At 35.4% G+C, this 18,109-nt stretch overlaps 5 protein-coding genes across 7 annotated transcripts; all 5 read right to left on the reverse strand.

The window, feature by feature from the left end:
• On the reverse strand, positions 4-1,725 carry LOC104699022. Its single transcript, XM_010414383.2, has one exon. The coding sequence runs from the start codon at positions 1,633-1,635 to the stop codon at positions 4-6; it is 1,632 nt and encodes a 543-aa protein (XP_010412685.1). The 5' UTR covers positions 1,636-1,725.
• Positions 2,828-5,081, reverse strand: LOC104791234. Of its 2 annotated transcripts, none has more exons than XM_010517066.1 (5): positions 5,014-5,081; positions 4,006-4,676; positions 3,864-3,908; positions 3,327-3,757; positions 2,828-3,245 (listed from the first exon to the last, which is right to left on the reverse strand). In XM_010517066.1, exons 2-5 carry the CDS (start codon positions 4,634-4,636, stop codon positions 3,075-3,077), a joined length of 1,278 nt encoding a protein of 425 aa, XP_010515368.1. In that variant the 5' UTR covers positions 4,637-4,676; positions 5,014-5,081; the 3' UTR covers positions 2,828-3,074. The 2 variants fall into 2 exon arrangements, with proteins under 2 accessions (XP_010515368.1, XP_010515367.1); XM_010517065.1 differs by lacking the exon at positions 5,014-5,081 and adding an exon at positions 4,770-4,991.
• Positions 5,637-9,120, reverse strand: LOC104791235 (aspartic proteinase CDR1-like). 2 transcript variants are annotated; one of them, XM_010517067.2, is made up of 12 exons: positions 8,557-9,120; positions 8,349-8,469; positions 7,836-8,263; positions 7,553-7,709; positions 7,385-7,467; positions 7,197-7,296; positions 6,950-7,022; positions 6,674-6,850; positions 6,435-6,574; positions 6,236-6,337; positions 6,054-6,151; positions 5,637-5,967 (listed from the first exon to the last, which is right to left on the reverse strand). In XM_010517067.2, the coding sequence occupies exons 1-12, from the start codon at positions 8,826-8,828 to the stop codon at positions 5,802-5,804; spliced, it is 1,917 nt and encodes a 638-aa protein (XP_010515369.1). In that variant the 5' UTR covers positions 8,829-9,120; the 3' UTR covers positions 5,637-5,801. The 2 variants fall into 2 exon arrangements, with proteins under 2 accessions (XP_010515369.1, XP_010515370.1); XM_010517068.2 differs by having other exon boundaries at positions 6,435-6,559; positions 8,557-9,119.
• LOC104791236 (transcription factor MYB44-like) lies at positions 9,525-10,755 on the reverse strand. Its single transcript, XM_010517069.2, has one exon. It carries the CDS (start codon positions 10,671-10,673, stop codon positions 9,759-9,761), a length of 915 nt encoding a protein of 304 aa, XP_010515371.1. The 5' UTR covers positions 10,674-10,755; the 3' UTR covers positions 9,525-9,758.
• LOC104791238 (cyclin-D3-3) lies at positions 16,388-18,076 on the reverse strand. Its single transcript, XM_010517070.1, has 4 exons — positions 17,438-18,076; positions 17,151-17,352; positions 16,924-17,054; positions 16,388-16,825 (listed from the first exon to the last, which is right to left on the reverse strand). Exons 1-4 carry the CDS (start codon positions 17,954-17,956, stop codon positions 16,541-16,543), a joined length of 1,137 nt encoding a protein of 378 aa, XP_010515372.1. The 5' UTR covers positions 17,957-18,076; the 3' UTR covers positions 16,388-16,540.

Genomic DNA, 18,109 nt, shown 5'->3' on the forward strand with positions numbered 1-18,109 from the left:
ATTTTACAATGAGACATAGGTATCTTTAAATCTACGCATCTGCTTTCTTATCATCTGCGCAGCGTAGTATGGTATCCTTTGCGTATTGGAAGGCTTGTGTCGTTGATCTACCAACGTTAAACAATCCATTAGGCTTTCCCTCCCCGATCCTTTTAGATCGTACGCTTGAGATCTTCTCCATAAACTCTTACCGTGAGGATCATCCACACCAGATAAACACAAAGCTCTAGTAGCATCACTAATAGCATACTCAGCTTGCTTCAACAACAAGTAACACTGTGCTCTATTGCTAAACAACACAACTCTATCTCGTATCATATCCAACGGACACAAATCTATCCCCACTGTGTAAATCTCCATCGATTCTTTAACAAAACCCATCAGAAACTTCTTCTTCCCTTGTTTCTTCAACGATTTCACCATCTTTCTTCTTTCTTCAAGCTCTATGTCACTCATAAGCTTCTCTTTCTTCTTCCTCTCTACTTTGATCTCCCATAGATTCTCTATACTTCTATGTGCCTCCTCGCTGTTCATCTTCAAGCCACTATACTTAATCTTGTGATAATCTTGTAAAACTATCTGAGCTACTCTTTCTCCAACGATTCTATCTTCTGCTAAATCCACTAAACAATGCCCTAAAACATCAATAACTGGATACCTAACGTTTGAGTCTTTAAGAAGCAACAAAAGGGTATCTAAAGCAGTTTCTTTCCAATCATCAGACGATCTTGAAAGATCGCAAAGTCTCTCAATCACTTCCCTAACCTCACTAACTCTCTTTCTCCCCAACTCTGTTTTACAAAGAGTCTTTATCAATCCTATTCCTCCCGGAGACTTCCGGTTTACTAAACCACCCCACATGTCAATCACCTTCTTCAAGAACTCTCCTTGGCAGATTTGGTCAATAGACTTACCTCGTGACGCGAAACTATTCAATAGAAATAGAGACCAACATTGTAGTTGAATCCCCCATTCCTCTGCCTTTTGATTCTCTGTCTCTAACCCACCAAGCCCTCTCGTCAACAAGTCGCTATGATACTTTAACCTCTCGCTATCTTCAACCCCAAGAAAGCTTATGTAAACATTCTTCAAACAACTAGTAGCAATCTCCATCGAAAGCTTAACGATTTCTTCTTCGAACAAAGAAACCACTTCGAAGCTCTTCTCATGGCTAGCTAAGTGACCAAGTGCTCGAGCCGCGGCTCGCTGCTCAACCCAACTGATGTTCCCTCTCAAAAGCTCCAACAAAGCAGGAACAACAAAAGCCTTTGAATCAACCGCTCTTGCAGCCAAATCTTCTTTGTTCATAACATACGATCCGATGATATGAGCTGCGTAGTAAGGAATGAATATGTTCTGGTCTTTGAGAAGCCAAGCACTGTTTTTGATTGATTTATGTATGAGTTTTGACATACACTCGAACAAACCTAGTGATGGGAACTCAGGATCGTCAGGCTCGGACATGGCTATGTTCCACAGACCACTCAAGACCAAGACATGGTCTTTTGACTCCGTACGAGGGATCTCTTTGAAAATTGCGGCGAGTTTCGATCTTCGACGGAAAGGGTTGGTCTCTTTCATGCTGCAGAAGAAACATGATGGGTTTGTGCACTGTGGTTCATCGAATTTGAGCATCTTCTTCTTCTTTGATTTGCCTTTTGGTTTTTCAAGAAGGTAACAACTAATAAATCTTGAAAGAGAAGAAGACACTAATCACTTATGCTTTTAAGGCCAAAAAGACCAAATAAGTTTTTCTCTTTTGGGTTAATTATATTTTAATTGCAAACACAAAAGAGATTTTAATTCCATAAATATTCGCCGGCGTGGAAAGTTTATGGCGGCTCCTCCTCTTTTTAGCCTTTAACTTTCCACTTCAAGTTCCAAGATTATTGACTTAATTATATAAAGTTATAACGTAATGAATCAGAATACCGATAGACATCAATGTTTCGTGTTCTTTACCCACAATTAGGTAAACCAAGAAACCTAAAGGTTTGCGTTCACACAAACTCTAGATATAGGTAATGGAACCATGGAAAAAATCCATGGTGGTTTGGACATCATGATGTTATCAATCATGTCCAAATATAGTGAATAGTTTCATGTGCACTAAAATGGTGACAGCTAAAGACTTTTCGATGTAGTGAACCTTATGGTATGAATTATGGAACCATAGAGTTTTTGGATAGCAAACATAAATTGATGGTTAGATATTTGAGACTTTTCAAGATAAGAGAATGAGAAAGCTTAAGCATGTTTTTTATCGAATGCAAGTCCCGAGTGCGACATTACGCTTGTGGGAATAATTGATTAATGTCTTGCGTACAAATTCAAGATTTGTAATGTAAAGAGTATGGAAATTTAAAAGAGAGCAAGTGAAATTGGATTTGCGGTCCCCTCAAGAAGTAAGCCAATGAAAGTGAAGAAACTGTCCCTTAGGAAAAAATAAGTCTTTGTTTGGGTCTCAAGAAAATGCGGCTACCTAGAAAGCCTCTTTAATTATCACTAATATTTGGTCTTTACAGGTAAATTAACTACCACTAACTTGACTCATCTTTCATGTTAATCATTACTTTTCAAAGATTCGAAAATCAAGAAAGAGACTTTTCTAGGAAAAACACTTCAAGAGTTCAGACTAAGTTCTCGACTTGACATGTGTATGTGTGGGATAAAGTTTCTCAAGATTATTAAAGAAACCAAACCAGAGTCTAGTGTTATGTTTAGTTTAATCACAGGTTGTTTAATCGGCGTGCTTACGGGTTTTGGATTCTTGTGCACATGAATACTCCACAAAGAAAGCTCAAGAAGATTTTGAATTTTTTTAGAATAATAAAGGGTATACGACTCATATAGAACAAAGAAAGATAGCCTATGATACGGATCTAAGTCACATAAACTGTGCACAAACTCTGAAACCTATTCTGGTCTCAGAATTCTCAAAGAGCCAAATCCAAAGAGTTAGTAGAGAGAGAGAGAGAAGAATGAAGGAAATATACGATATTTTTATCTTCTAAGAGCTTTATGGACATGGTTCACCAAGCAAGAAGATAAGGCTCCTGTACAGAGAAAGAGCTTCAGTGAGAAGTTTTACACCTCTTGGTAGCCGGTTGAGGATCTTTTTCCGCATTTGATTCTTCTGATGATACCACGCCTGTAATCTCATTGATCAGCTTCCTGAAATAATCAAGCTTCTCCTCGTCCGCTTCCAACTCCTCATCATTCATCTCTTTGTCATCCATTAGAAGCTACACAACAACCATTCAAATATTTGAGCTCTCTTTCAACCAAAACATTATAATAGGAAATGATTAAGAAACAATTCTTACGTCTTCAAGGATAGGATGAAATCTTAAGCTTTTAGATGATATTGGAGAGATGTTAGTCAACAATTGCCCACCACTTTGAGTGGGAGGAATTTGAGGCACCAATAGAGGTTTGGTATGATCAGCAGGTATACATTGCACACTCGCCTCTCTCTGATTACGAGTCAACGAATCTTCAACAAGAGCATATTGTTTGCCATTTTGTATCCTTAAGTCTGGATGACAGGGAGCTATCGTTTCAGGGATCAATGTAGTCTGAGAATCTAACATCAACTGATCAACACGCTTCTTTAAACTTCTTGCTTTGATCTGTGCCTCATCAATCTTAATCAGAAGCTTTGCTAAGAAATCATCAGAACAATCTAACTCAGAAAGAAGACAATCATCTTCAGTTCCGTCTTGCTTGCCTGTAGCTTTGCGGCCTGTACCAATATCTAACATAACATCCAAGATTCATCGGCAAGATCAGACATTTAACATCAAACAAGAACCACATCATTTTGAGAAAGCAGAACAAACTGTATATAACACATATCTTACCTGAATCAAGATATTGCGATTTCACATTTACTGGCACCCGTTTCTCTGATCACAAAGTTAAAGATGACAAAGTTAGACCATTGTTTTCGAGATGAAAAAAGAAAGTGAAATGAAGCAAACAATAGCTGCAATGTCGATATACCGGAGTAAGAGAAAAGATTATGGTTAGACATATAAGCTGCAACATCTGTAGTCTCTTCCACTCGTTTCCTTCTTCCTCTCTTAAAAACATTCCTCCTTTGAGTTTGTTCACGAAAAGGAATCGCTTTCCCATCAAGCCCTTCCAGTTTAGACTTCTCCAAATCAAACTGTTTACTCAAATAGTAATCTTCAACTTCTCTCTCATACCCTCTAGCTTGAGACTCAATCTCCTTAACCTTAAGCTCTATCCACTTGCATCTCCACATCAAAGACTTAGTTAGTCTCTTCCACCGCTCATCAGTCTTCTTCTTAGTCAAACCCAAAAACTGAGTCCCATCAGGCAATGGGTAATCTTTGCTCAACATAGACTGAGCTTCATCCCCATCACCAAAACCAAAATCATCAGCATCACGATCACACAATGAATCACCAAAAGAACTCGAAGAAGACGACGACACTTCACACAAACCCTCTTCTTCTTGAAACACATCATCTATCTGATTTAAACACTCCATGATTTCAACGTCAACGTCCTCCTCTTCACACCTAACTCCATTACCATCATCAGACTGTTGTTTCCCAGAACAATCTGAGACATCGATTTCAGATCTTGGCTTCGGTTTAAGCGCCATTAAGCCCCACCCTTCAAAAAAAGCTTTCAACTTTCTTCTTCTACAATCGAAAAAAACAATGAAATTAGAACAAAAAGCTTTCAGCTTTCATGAAATCTAATTCTGATAAAGCAGTGAAATTGGTTCTTCTTACTGATCTCAAAGCCTAAAGAGTTGTTCAAATCCTATAACCGAGAAAAAAGGGGAAAAAGCAAGAAAATTTTCGCGAAAATTAAGTGATTCGATGATCTTAGAAGATAATCACACAAACCCAGAATAGATTTGGTGATCAGAATCTGTTAGAAAGAAAAAACAAATTTCTTGGAGAGTCTTAAACCCTAAACCCTTTGAGATAGAGAGAGATGAGAGATGAGAGATGAGAGATGAGAGATACTCACCAACTACTTCTCCGAGAGACCACCGATTACTGAATCCAAAAAAGATAATTTTGGGTTTTTAATCCCAATTTACTTTGGCAATGGCTGTTGTAAATTTTGATTTTGATTTTTATAATTCATAAGTAAAAAACTGTTACAAAATTATTTTTTAATGTTGATTATATTTGTATTTTTTTTCTTAAATTTTCTAAACTGACATTTGTAAATATTCTTTTTTCCTTTATTTGTTTATATCTTTTCCTTTTGGTCTTCTTCTTTTTTCCCATATTCTTTTATACTATCTTTCTGTTTTTATTTTATTGGGATTATTTTCTCGACACAGTTTTTGACAGTAGTGAGCAATTAATTCACTTCTGCCTAAAAGTTCAAAAATTTACTAAATGTTTCCCTTTTTTCTCTTGGTTTGAATTTGACCCATTCCACAAGTTTTGTATCCATTTTTAGTATTTAGGAATTTAATACAAAATAAACGATTCACCTAGTTTTACGCCAAGCATTAAAACAGAAAAGACAATTTCTTTGTTTTTATTCAAATATTTAGTCAGGAAAGAAACAAATATAAAGTTAATTCATCACAGTAAATAACAGAGAAGAAACCAAAACACATAAAAAAATTTTAAAAATAAACAAAACGAGAATTTTCATAAATTAAAACGAAAAAGTTGGCATTATTTACTAAACAATAAAGATATTTCCGACAGTTGAGATACTGTTTTCTTTTCTTTTTTTTGCATAAGACCAAACAGCTTTTGTATGATTAAGAGAAAATAAAATTAAAAACTGTTTCTTTATATAGGTTGCAGTTCCTGCTCAGCCACTATGACTTGTTCATCCACAGGTTTGTATGGTATTGATGTTTGTTTCCGTTTCCATATCAACCAAGCTCCATAAGCTGATAACCCCATAATTACAGCGATTATCCCAACCACGATCACGACAATGCTGCTGTTCGTCCTAAATATGAAAGGAAAAGACTTCTATTTTATGAGACAACGAGTGATAGTCTTTTTACTAGGGTTAAGAATGAAAATGGCGCATACCGTTTTCTTGGAGGTTCGAGTTTGTAATTAACCAGCTGATAGTTCCCAAAGATTACAGGAAGCTTGATTTGATGATTGGTAAACCGTGAAACTATACTCTACAAGAAAGCATAATGGAAAGTCTAAGTAGGTAGTCGAATCAAGAGTAATATAAGGAGAAGTTTATTGTAAAAATCATATACCGTTGCTGTGACATTTGAGAACCAAGTAGAAGGTTCAGGAGGGACGACAACCATTCTGATGAGAGTGTTGTTTCCTATGGAGGTGAGATTCGATAAAACGACCTGTGATAGAGACAATATCACATTAGTTTTACTCAATATTAGCTAAAGTCAGTGCTTAAGGCTACAAGTTATTGTGTGTTTTATCAGTTTAGCTCACCTGTGAAGATTTGACATCGAGCTCTTTGGAGAATGACTTGGAGAGCTCTTCAATTCGAGGTTTCAAATAGGATGAATTGACTGTTAGTTCAACATCAAGGTTTATTTGACCAATTTGAGTCAAACCTGAGGAATCAAATCCTACAAACATCAGGAGACGCACAAATATTTTCCTTTTCTTTTCAGTTCGTAATTCCAAGATGAAAGAGTTAAGATGAAATCTACAGCTGTTGTGCTAACCTGAGAGATTGCTTGATGAATTATGGGATGGATTTGAATCATTCGAAGGCAAAGTGGCAGGTGGTGTTGCACCATCGATATGAAGCCTATCGGATAACTCTGAACAATTGGTTCTCCAGAATCCAACCTTAGAATTCTCACGATCATAAACAACAAGCGTATTGCGAACCACAATTCCTGACAATATATAAGATTACATGTTACCAATAAGATGAAAAGTTCTTCAAAAAATGAAAGTAGCCAAAAGAAGAACAGAGCATTGATATATCTATTTACCTCCTAGAAGAGTTGTATGATCTTTTCCATTTGGAAAAACACCGAGACAATATGCGCCATGCACCTTGGCATGCTTTGTTGAACAAAAAAGTAATCACATCAGCAACTTGATATCTCCTACTGATTAGTGGCTAAACGAAAACCAGACACATAGAGACTGATATATACTACTTCAGAAACCTACTATAATGCTAGCTATAGAGAGCAAATAGAACTTCTTAAGAGAATTAAGGGATAATTTACTTACTCGGAACATGTAATTCTCAGGGGACAACAGCCACGACTGCCCACTCTTAAATACCATCTCGACTGATGGGAATATCTTCGAAAATTCAGAGACATCATTACTTGAGCAGAAAACCAATCTAATTGTCAGTCACTTCCCTTGATTGAAAAGTTATGATATAGGATCACAAAGTTTGCAAAATAAACTACCTTGCAGCGACATGGAAGCAAGTATCTTTAAAATTTGGATCAGGACCATCAATCTGCTTCAATGTGGATACTTCTCTCATTACCTAAAATACAATAAGATAAAAGCTCAATGTAAGAAAAGGCACACAGAACAGTTATGAGGTATACTATTATTTAAAAAAGTCTTACAGCTTCCTCAAATGCTTCAAATGCTGCGTCAGGGAGATAAGCATAAGTTGTACCACTGTCTAAAACGGCGCCATGTTCCCCATCAAAGACTCTAGAGTTGAGCAACAACTGCTTCCCAGCAACACGTATCCCCGTCAAATCTATATTGTAATATGGACTGTCGCCATCCCGAAACTAGAGTAAATGTGTGAAAGGTATTAAACGTATCCCGTTAGGATTTAATACAAAAGATCCCATTTCGTCAACCAGACAAAAGCAATCCCTTGGGAAAAAACAAACATACCTACGATCAGGGTCCGAGTCAGTGAATATCATATCAGACGGATACTCAAAACCTCCAAGAATCATGGAACCACCACCAATATCCATCCCTCCATAACACAAACCAAAAGAGTTGCTAATCAAACCTTTGTCCACCAACTGATCCACAAGACTAAGATCACCTTGGCCTAATCCGATAATACCATCAGCTCGTTGACTATAAAGATCACCGGTTTCCACAGTTTCACAACCGAAAACAGCTCGTTGAGGTGTCAGCTGGCTTTCATTGCCAAACGAAATGAGATCTTCACCAAGCACACCTTTACTACTACTGTGCTCAGCATACTCTCTCTCGTAAACACATTGTTCCTTATCATCGTCACAGTTACAATCCATGTTACACTTAACAGGTTGATAAGTAGTTGACAATTCTGGCTGAAACTTCGGGTCCTGAATCACAATGGCTATAATCAAAATATGAACTTTTTACACAAGACTTGAACTTTACACGTTGTTTGAATGGTTAAAGCAATACCTGGTGTTTGCCACATTGTTCACAATCAGAACAAGGAACATAAGTAACAGTACTCCCAGAATCAACAATAAGAGCAAACATCTGTGGAGGGGTACCAATCCAAAGCCGTGTTGTGTAATACCTATACAAAAGAATTCGATAAAACATCAATCGAAGCGAAGCTAGAAGGACACAGATCGGAACGTATAAAGGCAAATGAATTACTAACCCGTTACGAAGAAGATCATCGTAGAGTCTCATGCGAGAGTGAGGAAGTGATTTTGAGTCGGCTTTGTTAAGTTTCCGATGAGGAATTGATAAAGATCTCGAAGAAGAAGAAGATGAATTTGATTCGGAGAGAAACAATGGGAACACCATTGGACGCCGTGATCCAGCGGTGGGAGATTGGTGGAGGATGTTTTCACCACCAGCTGTGATTGAATAAGGGAGAGAGAGATAGATTAGGATTGAGACCGTCGCTGCGATTGACGACAGCGCCATTTGATCGCCGGCAGAATTAATAATATCCGATGTGATTTGATCCGTACCGCCGGAGAAATTTGGGAGGGGGAAGGAATAAAAAGAAGCTGAGTGAGAGAGAAGAGGAGACGAACGTAGTAACTTTTTAGATCTACGGAGACGCAAAGCCGCTTTTGCTTTGAGACAAAACCCAGCAACCAATGCGACGTAGTTTTTGTGTTTTCTTAGTAACGCACTTTTTTTTTAATTTATTTTAAGATCAGTACATCACCGTACAGTTGTTTTATTTACTGCATAAAGTTATTAAAAATCAAAATCTTCAAAACGTTATCATGTTGCAAGGAGTTTATTGTTAAGAGTTAAACAGAGAAATGTATATATTGTTGAAAAAATTTTGGTTTTCTATAAAATGTATTTTTTTTTCCGTAAGTCAATAGTAATATATGAACGAATTATACAAAAATGGAGATATCTAACAACCTACCTATAAAAATTCTTCTATACTACTATAGATATATTTTTTTGATTTTGACATTGTACAGGTAACATGGTACAAGGTCTCACTCACTAATCACCATTACTATATAGCCACTATACAAGGATTTATATAAAAACATTAGATAGTAATGTACATGTAGAATATTTCTTGTTATCCTACTTTTTGTTGACTTAACTCTATCTAGGTGGGAGTGTTATGTGACAAGAATGTCTCACTAATTTGATGTAAATACTATAACTTGTTCTTATAAGTTTTTGTTCCAAATCATACTAATCAGTAAATGAGAACAATTTGAGATTTAAGATTATTCCATAGAAATTTTAATTCCTCTGTACATTTTTTTTTTTTTTTAATTTAACCATAAACCCCAAAAAAAAAAGAATACTCTTTTTGGAAATCCCAAATCGATTCGAGTTCCCTTCCTTCTCCTAAACCAAAAACAAACAAAAAAACTACTCAACCTTGGGTGTTATTATGCCACAATCCCTGAAACCTCCGCCGACGACAAATCCACCATTACCACTTCCACTTGTTCTCTGCATCTCCGCCATGTAACTCCTCACTTCAGCTTTAATCATATCCTGCACCACCGTCATAAACTCACCTCTACGTCCCTCTCCTCTCTCCTCTACATTAATCTTCATCTGACTCTCAAATCTCGGAAACATCAACGCGCTGTTATTATTATTGTTGTTGTTGTGGCTCGAACTCGTGTTCTCAGCTCCAGGTAGTGACAAACTCAACGAAGTTGGCGGATCGTCCGATGAGGAAGACATCTCAACCGGTAATAACGCCTGCGGAGCCACCGAGAATCCGCCGCAAATCGGCATTGGTTTGAAAAGCTGAGCCACCGGAGACGACGGGGACGGAATCGTGCTGGAATCACTCACATCGATTCCGACAGGACTCTCAGGGCTCATGTACAACCCAGTATCAACCGGAGCAAAAGCAGAATCAAAGCTCACAGATCTCCTCTTCGTCGGCCGATCTAAATCCTCCTCATCATCATCCTCCACCGTCGTCATCGCCGCCGCACCACCACCGCCGCATTTCCTCTTAAGCGTCGAGTTCCAGTGGTTTTTAACGGCGTTATCCGTACGACCGTTGAGAAGACGAGCAATGGTAGCCCATTTGTTACCGAACTTAGCACGAGCGGTTACGATAGTCTCGTCTTCCTCAGGAGAGAAAGGACGGTGCTCAACCTCCGGAGATAACTGATTACACCAACGTAACCTACAGGATTTGCCAGATCGACCTGGAATCGATTTGCTAATCGCAGACCAGTTCCTCGGTCCGTATTTCTCCACCATCATTCGTAGCTGCTCATCTTCTTCTTGACTCCACGGACCTTTAACTCGATCCGCCATTTCTGAGAAGAAAAAACAGATCTTTTATATTTATTTTTTTGTTTTGTTTCGGTTTTGTTTTTGGTTGTAGAAGGAAGAAGATGAGAGGAAACTGAAGAGAGGAGGAAAAAGATATTTATAACAGAGAGAGAGGATAGATTAACCGGAAACCGGTTGAGACGGTGGAGAAAGTCATGGCCTTAAGGGCACCGCTTCTTCCACGCAAGCGGTTTTAAAAGTTTTTGGGATACAGCTGTAGGTTAACACGTGTCATCATCTGTGGGCTGCGTCTGTTTTTTTTTTATGATGGAGCGTGTGATATACAGTAGTTAGTTTTAAAAGAAGAAGAAGTGAGGGAAACGCGCGTGAGAAGCGAGTGGGATAGGATGGGAAGTTAAAGGCGACAAAATCACGGAAACCTACAAGGAAAGCTCTGATATTATTCGCACAATCTGAGGTGAAGAGAAAAAAAATGTTTTGAATTTTTTTGAAAATAATACAAAAAAAATATCTGAGGGAAAAAATAAAGAGGAGAGATAACGGTTAGGTTTGGCCGTTTGGGTAAATGACAGTTTTTTATGCAAACTTCTGACTTTTTTGACTGGACAAAAAGCCAGCCTGTATACCAATATTTGTACCTTTTCTGATACTACTACTAATTTGTTTCCTTTTTATTTATATTTTTGAAAATGCAAACATATCTCTAATTTGAAATTTTTTTGAATTGGAATTATTGGAGGGCGTACAAATTTTGATTGCAGTTTTTGAAGAACAAAAATTTAAATTTTAGTTAGTTTGTTGTAACTAACATTTTTAATTTTTTTTTGACTGAGTGAAAACTAATATTGTAACTGTCTTGAAAAATATGTTCTTTTGTAAATTGGTTTATTTTATAAATCTGAAAAGGTTCAAACTAAGGAACACGTGTTTGAGAATACGAAACGTTTATTTAAAAAAAAAAAATCTTTGTTTATTTCAGCAATAGAAAACGTCTAATTTTGAATTTTAATTTTATTTTATTATAATACGAAACACCTAATTTTTGACTGACCCAAACAAGTTTGGATTTTTGAGAAATGAAAATAATTTTTCTAAAACTTTTCAATTTCAATTGGTCCTTAACTGAAAAATGTGTAAAACTGTCTAATGCTACAAATTTGGGATATAATAAAACACGAAAAACATTTGTTGATTTATAACATTAAGGTTCAGTTTTTAATAAATGACCATTTGAAGTTAGATGTGGTACGTTTTAAAATGTCCAAATTCAAAGTCACACAATAAAAGAAACTTACATTATATGATTAGGAGATACGATTTTCATAAATAATAATATTCTCTGTTTCATAAACTTGTTACAAAGAAACGGCCACAAAAGATTAAAAGTAAGTGGTCGGAAAATTTTAAATAAAAAATTGAAGAGTTTGGATGACATGGACAAAACGACAAAAGAGTGTTTGGCCAATTGAGAGAATTAATTTTTTTATAATATTATTAATGTGTGTATGGCAAAAATCCAGGCTGTAATCTTTCAACAAACAACTAACTGTCATCCATTTGAGCCACCTGCCACGTGTCAGTTTTAGGGACTGCGTTTGTGTGTAAACTGTCTTTCTCTTCTCTCTAACGTAGTAACGCATTCATTTGCACCTTCTCCCCAACCTTCCTCCAATCATTTCATAACTATTTTTTTTTAATTATCATTTCCTTTTCCATATTTTATGTCAAATTAGTTACAAACTTTATAACTTTATTAACATCAAAGATTTAGTAATATTTTTCTAGTAAATTCTAAAAAATAAAAATTAGTAACGCACTCAAACGTCATTTGCACCTTCTCCCCAACTTTCCTCGAACCGTTTCATAACTATTTTTTTTAATTATCATTTTCTTTTCCGTATTTTATGTCAAATTAGTTACAAGCTTTATAACTTTATTAACATCGAAGATGTAGTAATATTTTTTGGTAAATTCTAAAGAATAAAAATTAGTAACACACTCAAACGCCATTTGCACCTTCTCCCCAACTTTCCTCGAACCGTTTCATAACTATTTTTTTTAATTATCATTTCCTTTTCCGTATATTATGTCAAATTAGTTACAAACTTTATAACTTTATTAACATCGAAGATTTAGTAATATTTTTTAGTAAATTCTAAAGAATAAAATTAGTAACGCACTCAAACGTCATTTGCACCTTCTCCCCAACTTTTCTCGAACCGTTTCATAACTATTTTTTTAATTATCATTTCTTTTTCCGTATTTTATGTCAAATTAGTTACAAACTTTATAACTTTATTAACATCGAAGATTTAGTAATATTTGTTGGTAAATTCTAAAGAATAAAAATTAGTAACGCACTCAAACGTTATTTGCACCTTCTCCCCAACTTTCCTTGAACCGTTTCATAACTATTTTTTTTTAATTATCATTTCCTTTTCCGTATTTTATGTTAAATTAGTTATAAACTTTATAACTTTATTAACATCAAAGATTTAGTAATATTTTTTGGTAAATTCTAAAGAATAAAAATTAGTAATGCACTCAAACGTCATTTGCATCTTCTCCCCAATTTTCCTCGAACTGTTTCATAACTATTTTTTTTAATTATCATTTCTTTTTCTGTATTTTATATTAAATTAGTTACAAACTTTATAACTTTATTAATATGGAAGATTTAGTAATATTTTTTGGTAAATTCTAAAGAATAAAAATTGGATGAATTATGAATAATTTTATACTTGCTGTGTGAGCTAGATTTTGAGAGATGCACGTGAACATATTTGGTGAAAACATACATATCTGAGATGTGGGATGATAATAATTCCAATAATATGTGTCTTAAAAAAAATTTGTAAATAGGTTGTTGTCAAAAGGAACAAGACGGTGCACGATGTGACTATATATATAAATTATATTGCGAGACCTAATATAATAAAGTATATAATCTAATGTTTGTTGTTACGATCCATACTTCGATTGTCGGGTTTGTTCTTGCTAATTTTTTAATCCTTTTTTTGTTTGGTAAGGTTTGCCTAACACAGGATCGTTTGATGTACTTAAGGCATCGATAGGCTTTTAAATAACACAAAGATAATACTAACTAACATATGGATGGTAGTAGATTAGTCGGTGTGAAAGACCGAGTTCATTGTGTCATTCGAGTTGATAGACAAACAAAAATTCCCCCCTATTGTATAAACTTGTCGCAAGAAATAAAAAAAATCATGATATACGCGTAGATAGATATGTTGTCCACACATATGCAGCCGGAAAAAAACATATTTAGCATCTTGTGATTAAGATTATTCAAACGAGATTATTATAAGTAACATTTGCCTCATATATAACATGGATGTATCGTTGTCGGATATACACAAATAAATTTTACATTAAGATATATAATAATAAAGTTGCCGCAAGTCATAGTCATATGGAGTATATTAGTTCGGTGATTCTTCACTTATAATAAGCTCCGTTGGCGTTTGGCAGCATAGCTGCGAAAACTAATCTCAAAAATTGTGAGGCTAAATATGGGGTCTCTAGGCCTTGACAACAAATAACAAAAGGATGTTACTATTTTCACAATCGATTCATCTTTTTTTTTTTGGGTCTATATTTAAACTTAATTAAATGTGACGTATACTTGTATAGTTTGGACATACATACCAGACGGTAGAAAATTAGAAAGCTAAAGCCCAATGGAATAAGATATTGCCATCGGCTTCAAGTTTCTGCATTGTTAAATTTGCTCATACTGGCTTTTTTTTTTCCTCAACTATCTTGTGAACAATTATCATCTCCCTACCAATTTTGTCACCAGTCGACATTCATACCAAATAATGAAAGAGATTATTGAATCTTGATGGTAATTCTAACAATAAATTATTAGTTTGCCTATTAAAGAAAAAAAAACAAATTGTCAAGTTTTATACCATTCAACATTTCATTATTTAAAAGTACACAAGATCTCATCTTTGTTATTTTCTCATATTAATTTTCCCATAGTTACCAGTTCCAATTTGATAAACTTTTGGGAGCAAAAGAAATCATAAAATTCATGGTATACTAAAAAAAATAAAATAAAAAAGGCTACATAATGGAAAAGACAAAAGTACCCATAAGCTGTTCAATTTCTGACACGACTGCTTTGAAATTTAATTTAGCCGCTTATTCGCCAAGTAAAGGCATTCCGTACAATTACACGCATTGGGCTTTTTCATTTGAGACACCCACACGTGTGCTTCTCAACCGGTCAATTATCAAACCGGTCATAATCCTAAGTAAAGTAGTAGCAGCATAGAATATGATTTTAGACTATATGGGCTAATTTGGTTACCAACCGGCCCAAAACGTTTTGACAAATCAAGTCAATTACTGATTTTTTTTTTTTTTGACTTTTTATTTATAGAATATCTAGCTATGAAAGTGCTTTGTGGCTACGAATTTTTGTGTTTTTTTGTCGACTATGGTTTTCATTATTTTGAGATGTTGGATGCTAATATTATTTCAACCATTATAGAATCTCTTGTGACGCTTAAAGCTTTATTTGAGGTTTTGTGATAATTGAAAGTCAACGGTGATTTTGAATTTTCCAAATCTTTTTAGGCTCTGAGCTTTTACTACTGTAGATGAGAGGATTCTGTTTTTATTAGTGGTCTTAGCTGTCTAGTAGTAATGAATATTGAAAAGATTAATGTTGGATTTTCAATGAACTCATAATCAGAAATGATGACGAAAACTTTGGTTTTGTAATGAATGTTGATATATAAATCGAGGTCCCACCTATTGATAGACCATTGAAGTTTAAGACGTTTACCATCCTCCAAGGCCGGCTCATATTGGTGTGTGGGAGTATGCCACGGCCAGTGCTCAACTTCAACATAAGACAGTGATTAATCCTTTGGAACAATAGAATTTTAAATTAATGTTTGCCTTAGGGAAAAGATTAATTTTATTATTATTTCATTAGAGTTTAGAATTCTAGTGTTTTTTTTTTCTTTCTTTCTTGAATTAAAGTATTAATATAAAAATTGTCTTAGAGTTTCAAGAAACACACAAGATCTCTGAGAGATCACAGAACAAAAGTTTTTATGAGTGGTTTGGTTTTGATACATTCACTCTAGTTCAACCAAAAGCTTCTATTTTATTTTCTTTTCTTTTGAATCTATTCAATGCTATTTGGTTCTGTGTGATAACAAGACTCTTCATGGAAGGTATTTATTTAATGTTTTGACATGATATAGCAATGGCAAGAAGTAGATAAAGTGATATGTGTACGTTTGTTATGTGTATATCTCAACAAGTTTGCTACTTTGCTTTTCACCACACAACTGAATACAACACAAGTACTTGGACCAACCCAAGTGTTGGTCTCTCCGCATTTCCTCTCAAATCAAACCCCCCAGAAAAAGGAAACAAAAACAAAAATACTTAAAAAGTTGAAAAGAAAATAAAAATTATGGAGGAGCTAACAAACTCCATAGTTGTCCAACGCTATTGGTCGTCCAACTAACTCAATAGTTGTCTTCTTCAATTCAAAGGACAAAATACCTCATATCTGTACTAAGTAACAAACCAATAATGTATGTCATATTTTTAGATCAGTACCACTAGTGTCATGGTATTGCTGATGCATCTGAAGATCTAATCTTTGACTTGTATCTTTAGATGAAACTATACCATCACCAACCATGAAACAAGGTAGATCATAATGAAACTTTTCAATTATCAAATAACGAAACAGACACCATTTGAAACATGAGCCAAGTAAAAACACATACTGTTTCTGAATTTAACCGTAGCCGGATAATATGTAAAACATGGAAACAGATTTTAAACGTTTTTTCTAAATCGACAGATTTAAGATAAAGTTGTAGACATTATTATTAGCGAGGACTAGTACTAGTAAGGACATCGAGAAACATTCTGTTTATTGAAGACAACCTCATCTGCTGCTCTTGAACTCTTCTCCTCTTGAGCAAAGGCTCTTGAGATGGTGAAGACGAGACTGAAGCAGAAGCAGACACAACCCATGACTCATTCGAGCTATCAGAACTGAATGATGCATCAAATACACCGATAGGACTAGCTGGTTGTTGTATCCAATTCATCATCCTTTTCTTGCTTGGACTGTGGTCTAACACTAACTCATAGCATTTATTTACTTTCTCCTGTTTTAAAAGTAAAAAAATGATGATTGAATCAGTTCTTGATCCTTATACTAATTACACACATTAGGCATTTAAAGTTCCAAAGATAAATTACAAACCTTATTAACTTTGAGTAGAGTCATGAGCTGAGATTGGTATACAGCTTCGTCACACATCTTGAAATCTCTAATGACAGTCACCATTATTGCAGTGGCTAACACAGAAGGACTATAACTCAGAAACCTCGAATCTGACAAAAAAAACAGAACAAGAATTTATTTAGTACCCAAGAGAGAGAGAGAGAGAGATCCAAACAGAAATCAAGTAAAGAGGTCTAAAACATTACCAGGAACAATAGAGAGCAACAAAGATTCACATCTACTCAAGAAATCCAATTGCTGATGAGATTGAAAGCGGTATCGTCGAATAATGTGATCAAAGTACGAGATTGCAGTGACAGGATGCATCCTCCACTCAAGAGTAGACAGAACAAGAAGCTCCATTCTCTGTATTGTCTTAGCTTCAAAGACATATCTTGCCTCTTCCACCTTTCAAAAGAGCAACACAAAGACTCAAAATCGGCAATTTTAAGCTGACATTACAAAAGTAAATCTGAGAAAGAAAGAAACTTACTTGGAAATCTAAGAGTAAAGGAACACGGATCTCTTCAACCTTAGCAGCTAAAGATAAACAAGCGACAGCAGTAAGCTGAGACATCCAAGGCTTATCAGACTGAAACATCCTGCTAGTAATAAACCTATCGAAGTAGTTAACAGCTAGAAGAGCCGTCAAGGAATTAAAACCATAATGAGATTTCACTTTGAAAATCCAATCAAGAGCCTTTTCACGACACAGAACAAGAAACTCATCATCTAAGATTTCGTCATAACAAAGACTCGGTTTTTTTTTAGACAAGTCTTCTTCTGCTTCTTTCGAAATCAGATTTGACAACTCATCGTCATCCCAAAACATATCGTGATCAGACAAACCCAGTTGTAAAAACGGAAACTTTTTGACACCCTCTTCGCAGCACAAATCTACTTGTTGTTGTTCTTCTTCCCCAAACTCAGTCTCTTCTTCCTCACAGAAGAGACCATCGAGAACAACGCAATACGGTACGTTTTGACTCTCTTCTTCTTCTTCTAAAGCCATTCAAGACGAAGGAGATTGTTGTGTAATCGTTTGTTCATTCTACAGCCATTAGAGAGACTCTCTGGATTCTCCTATTGTGTTGTGAGAGAGAGAGAGAAAGAGAGAGATAAAAAGAAGTGAAGACAAATGCCAAAGAAAGTGAAGGGTTTTATT

Source organism: Camelina sativa, chromosome 6, assembly GCF_000633955.1.
Source record: "Camelina sativa cultivar DH55 chromosome 6, Cs, whole genome shotgun sequence".
In the NCBI taxonomy this organism is placed as follows: Eukaryota; Viridiplantae; Streptophyta; class Magnoliopsida; order Brassicales; family Brassicaceae; genus Camelina; species Camelina sativa.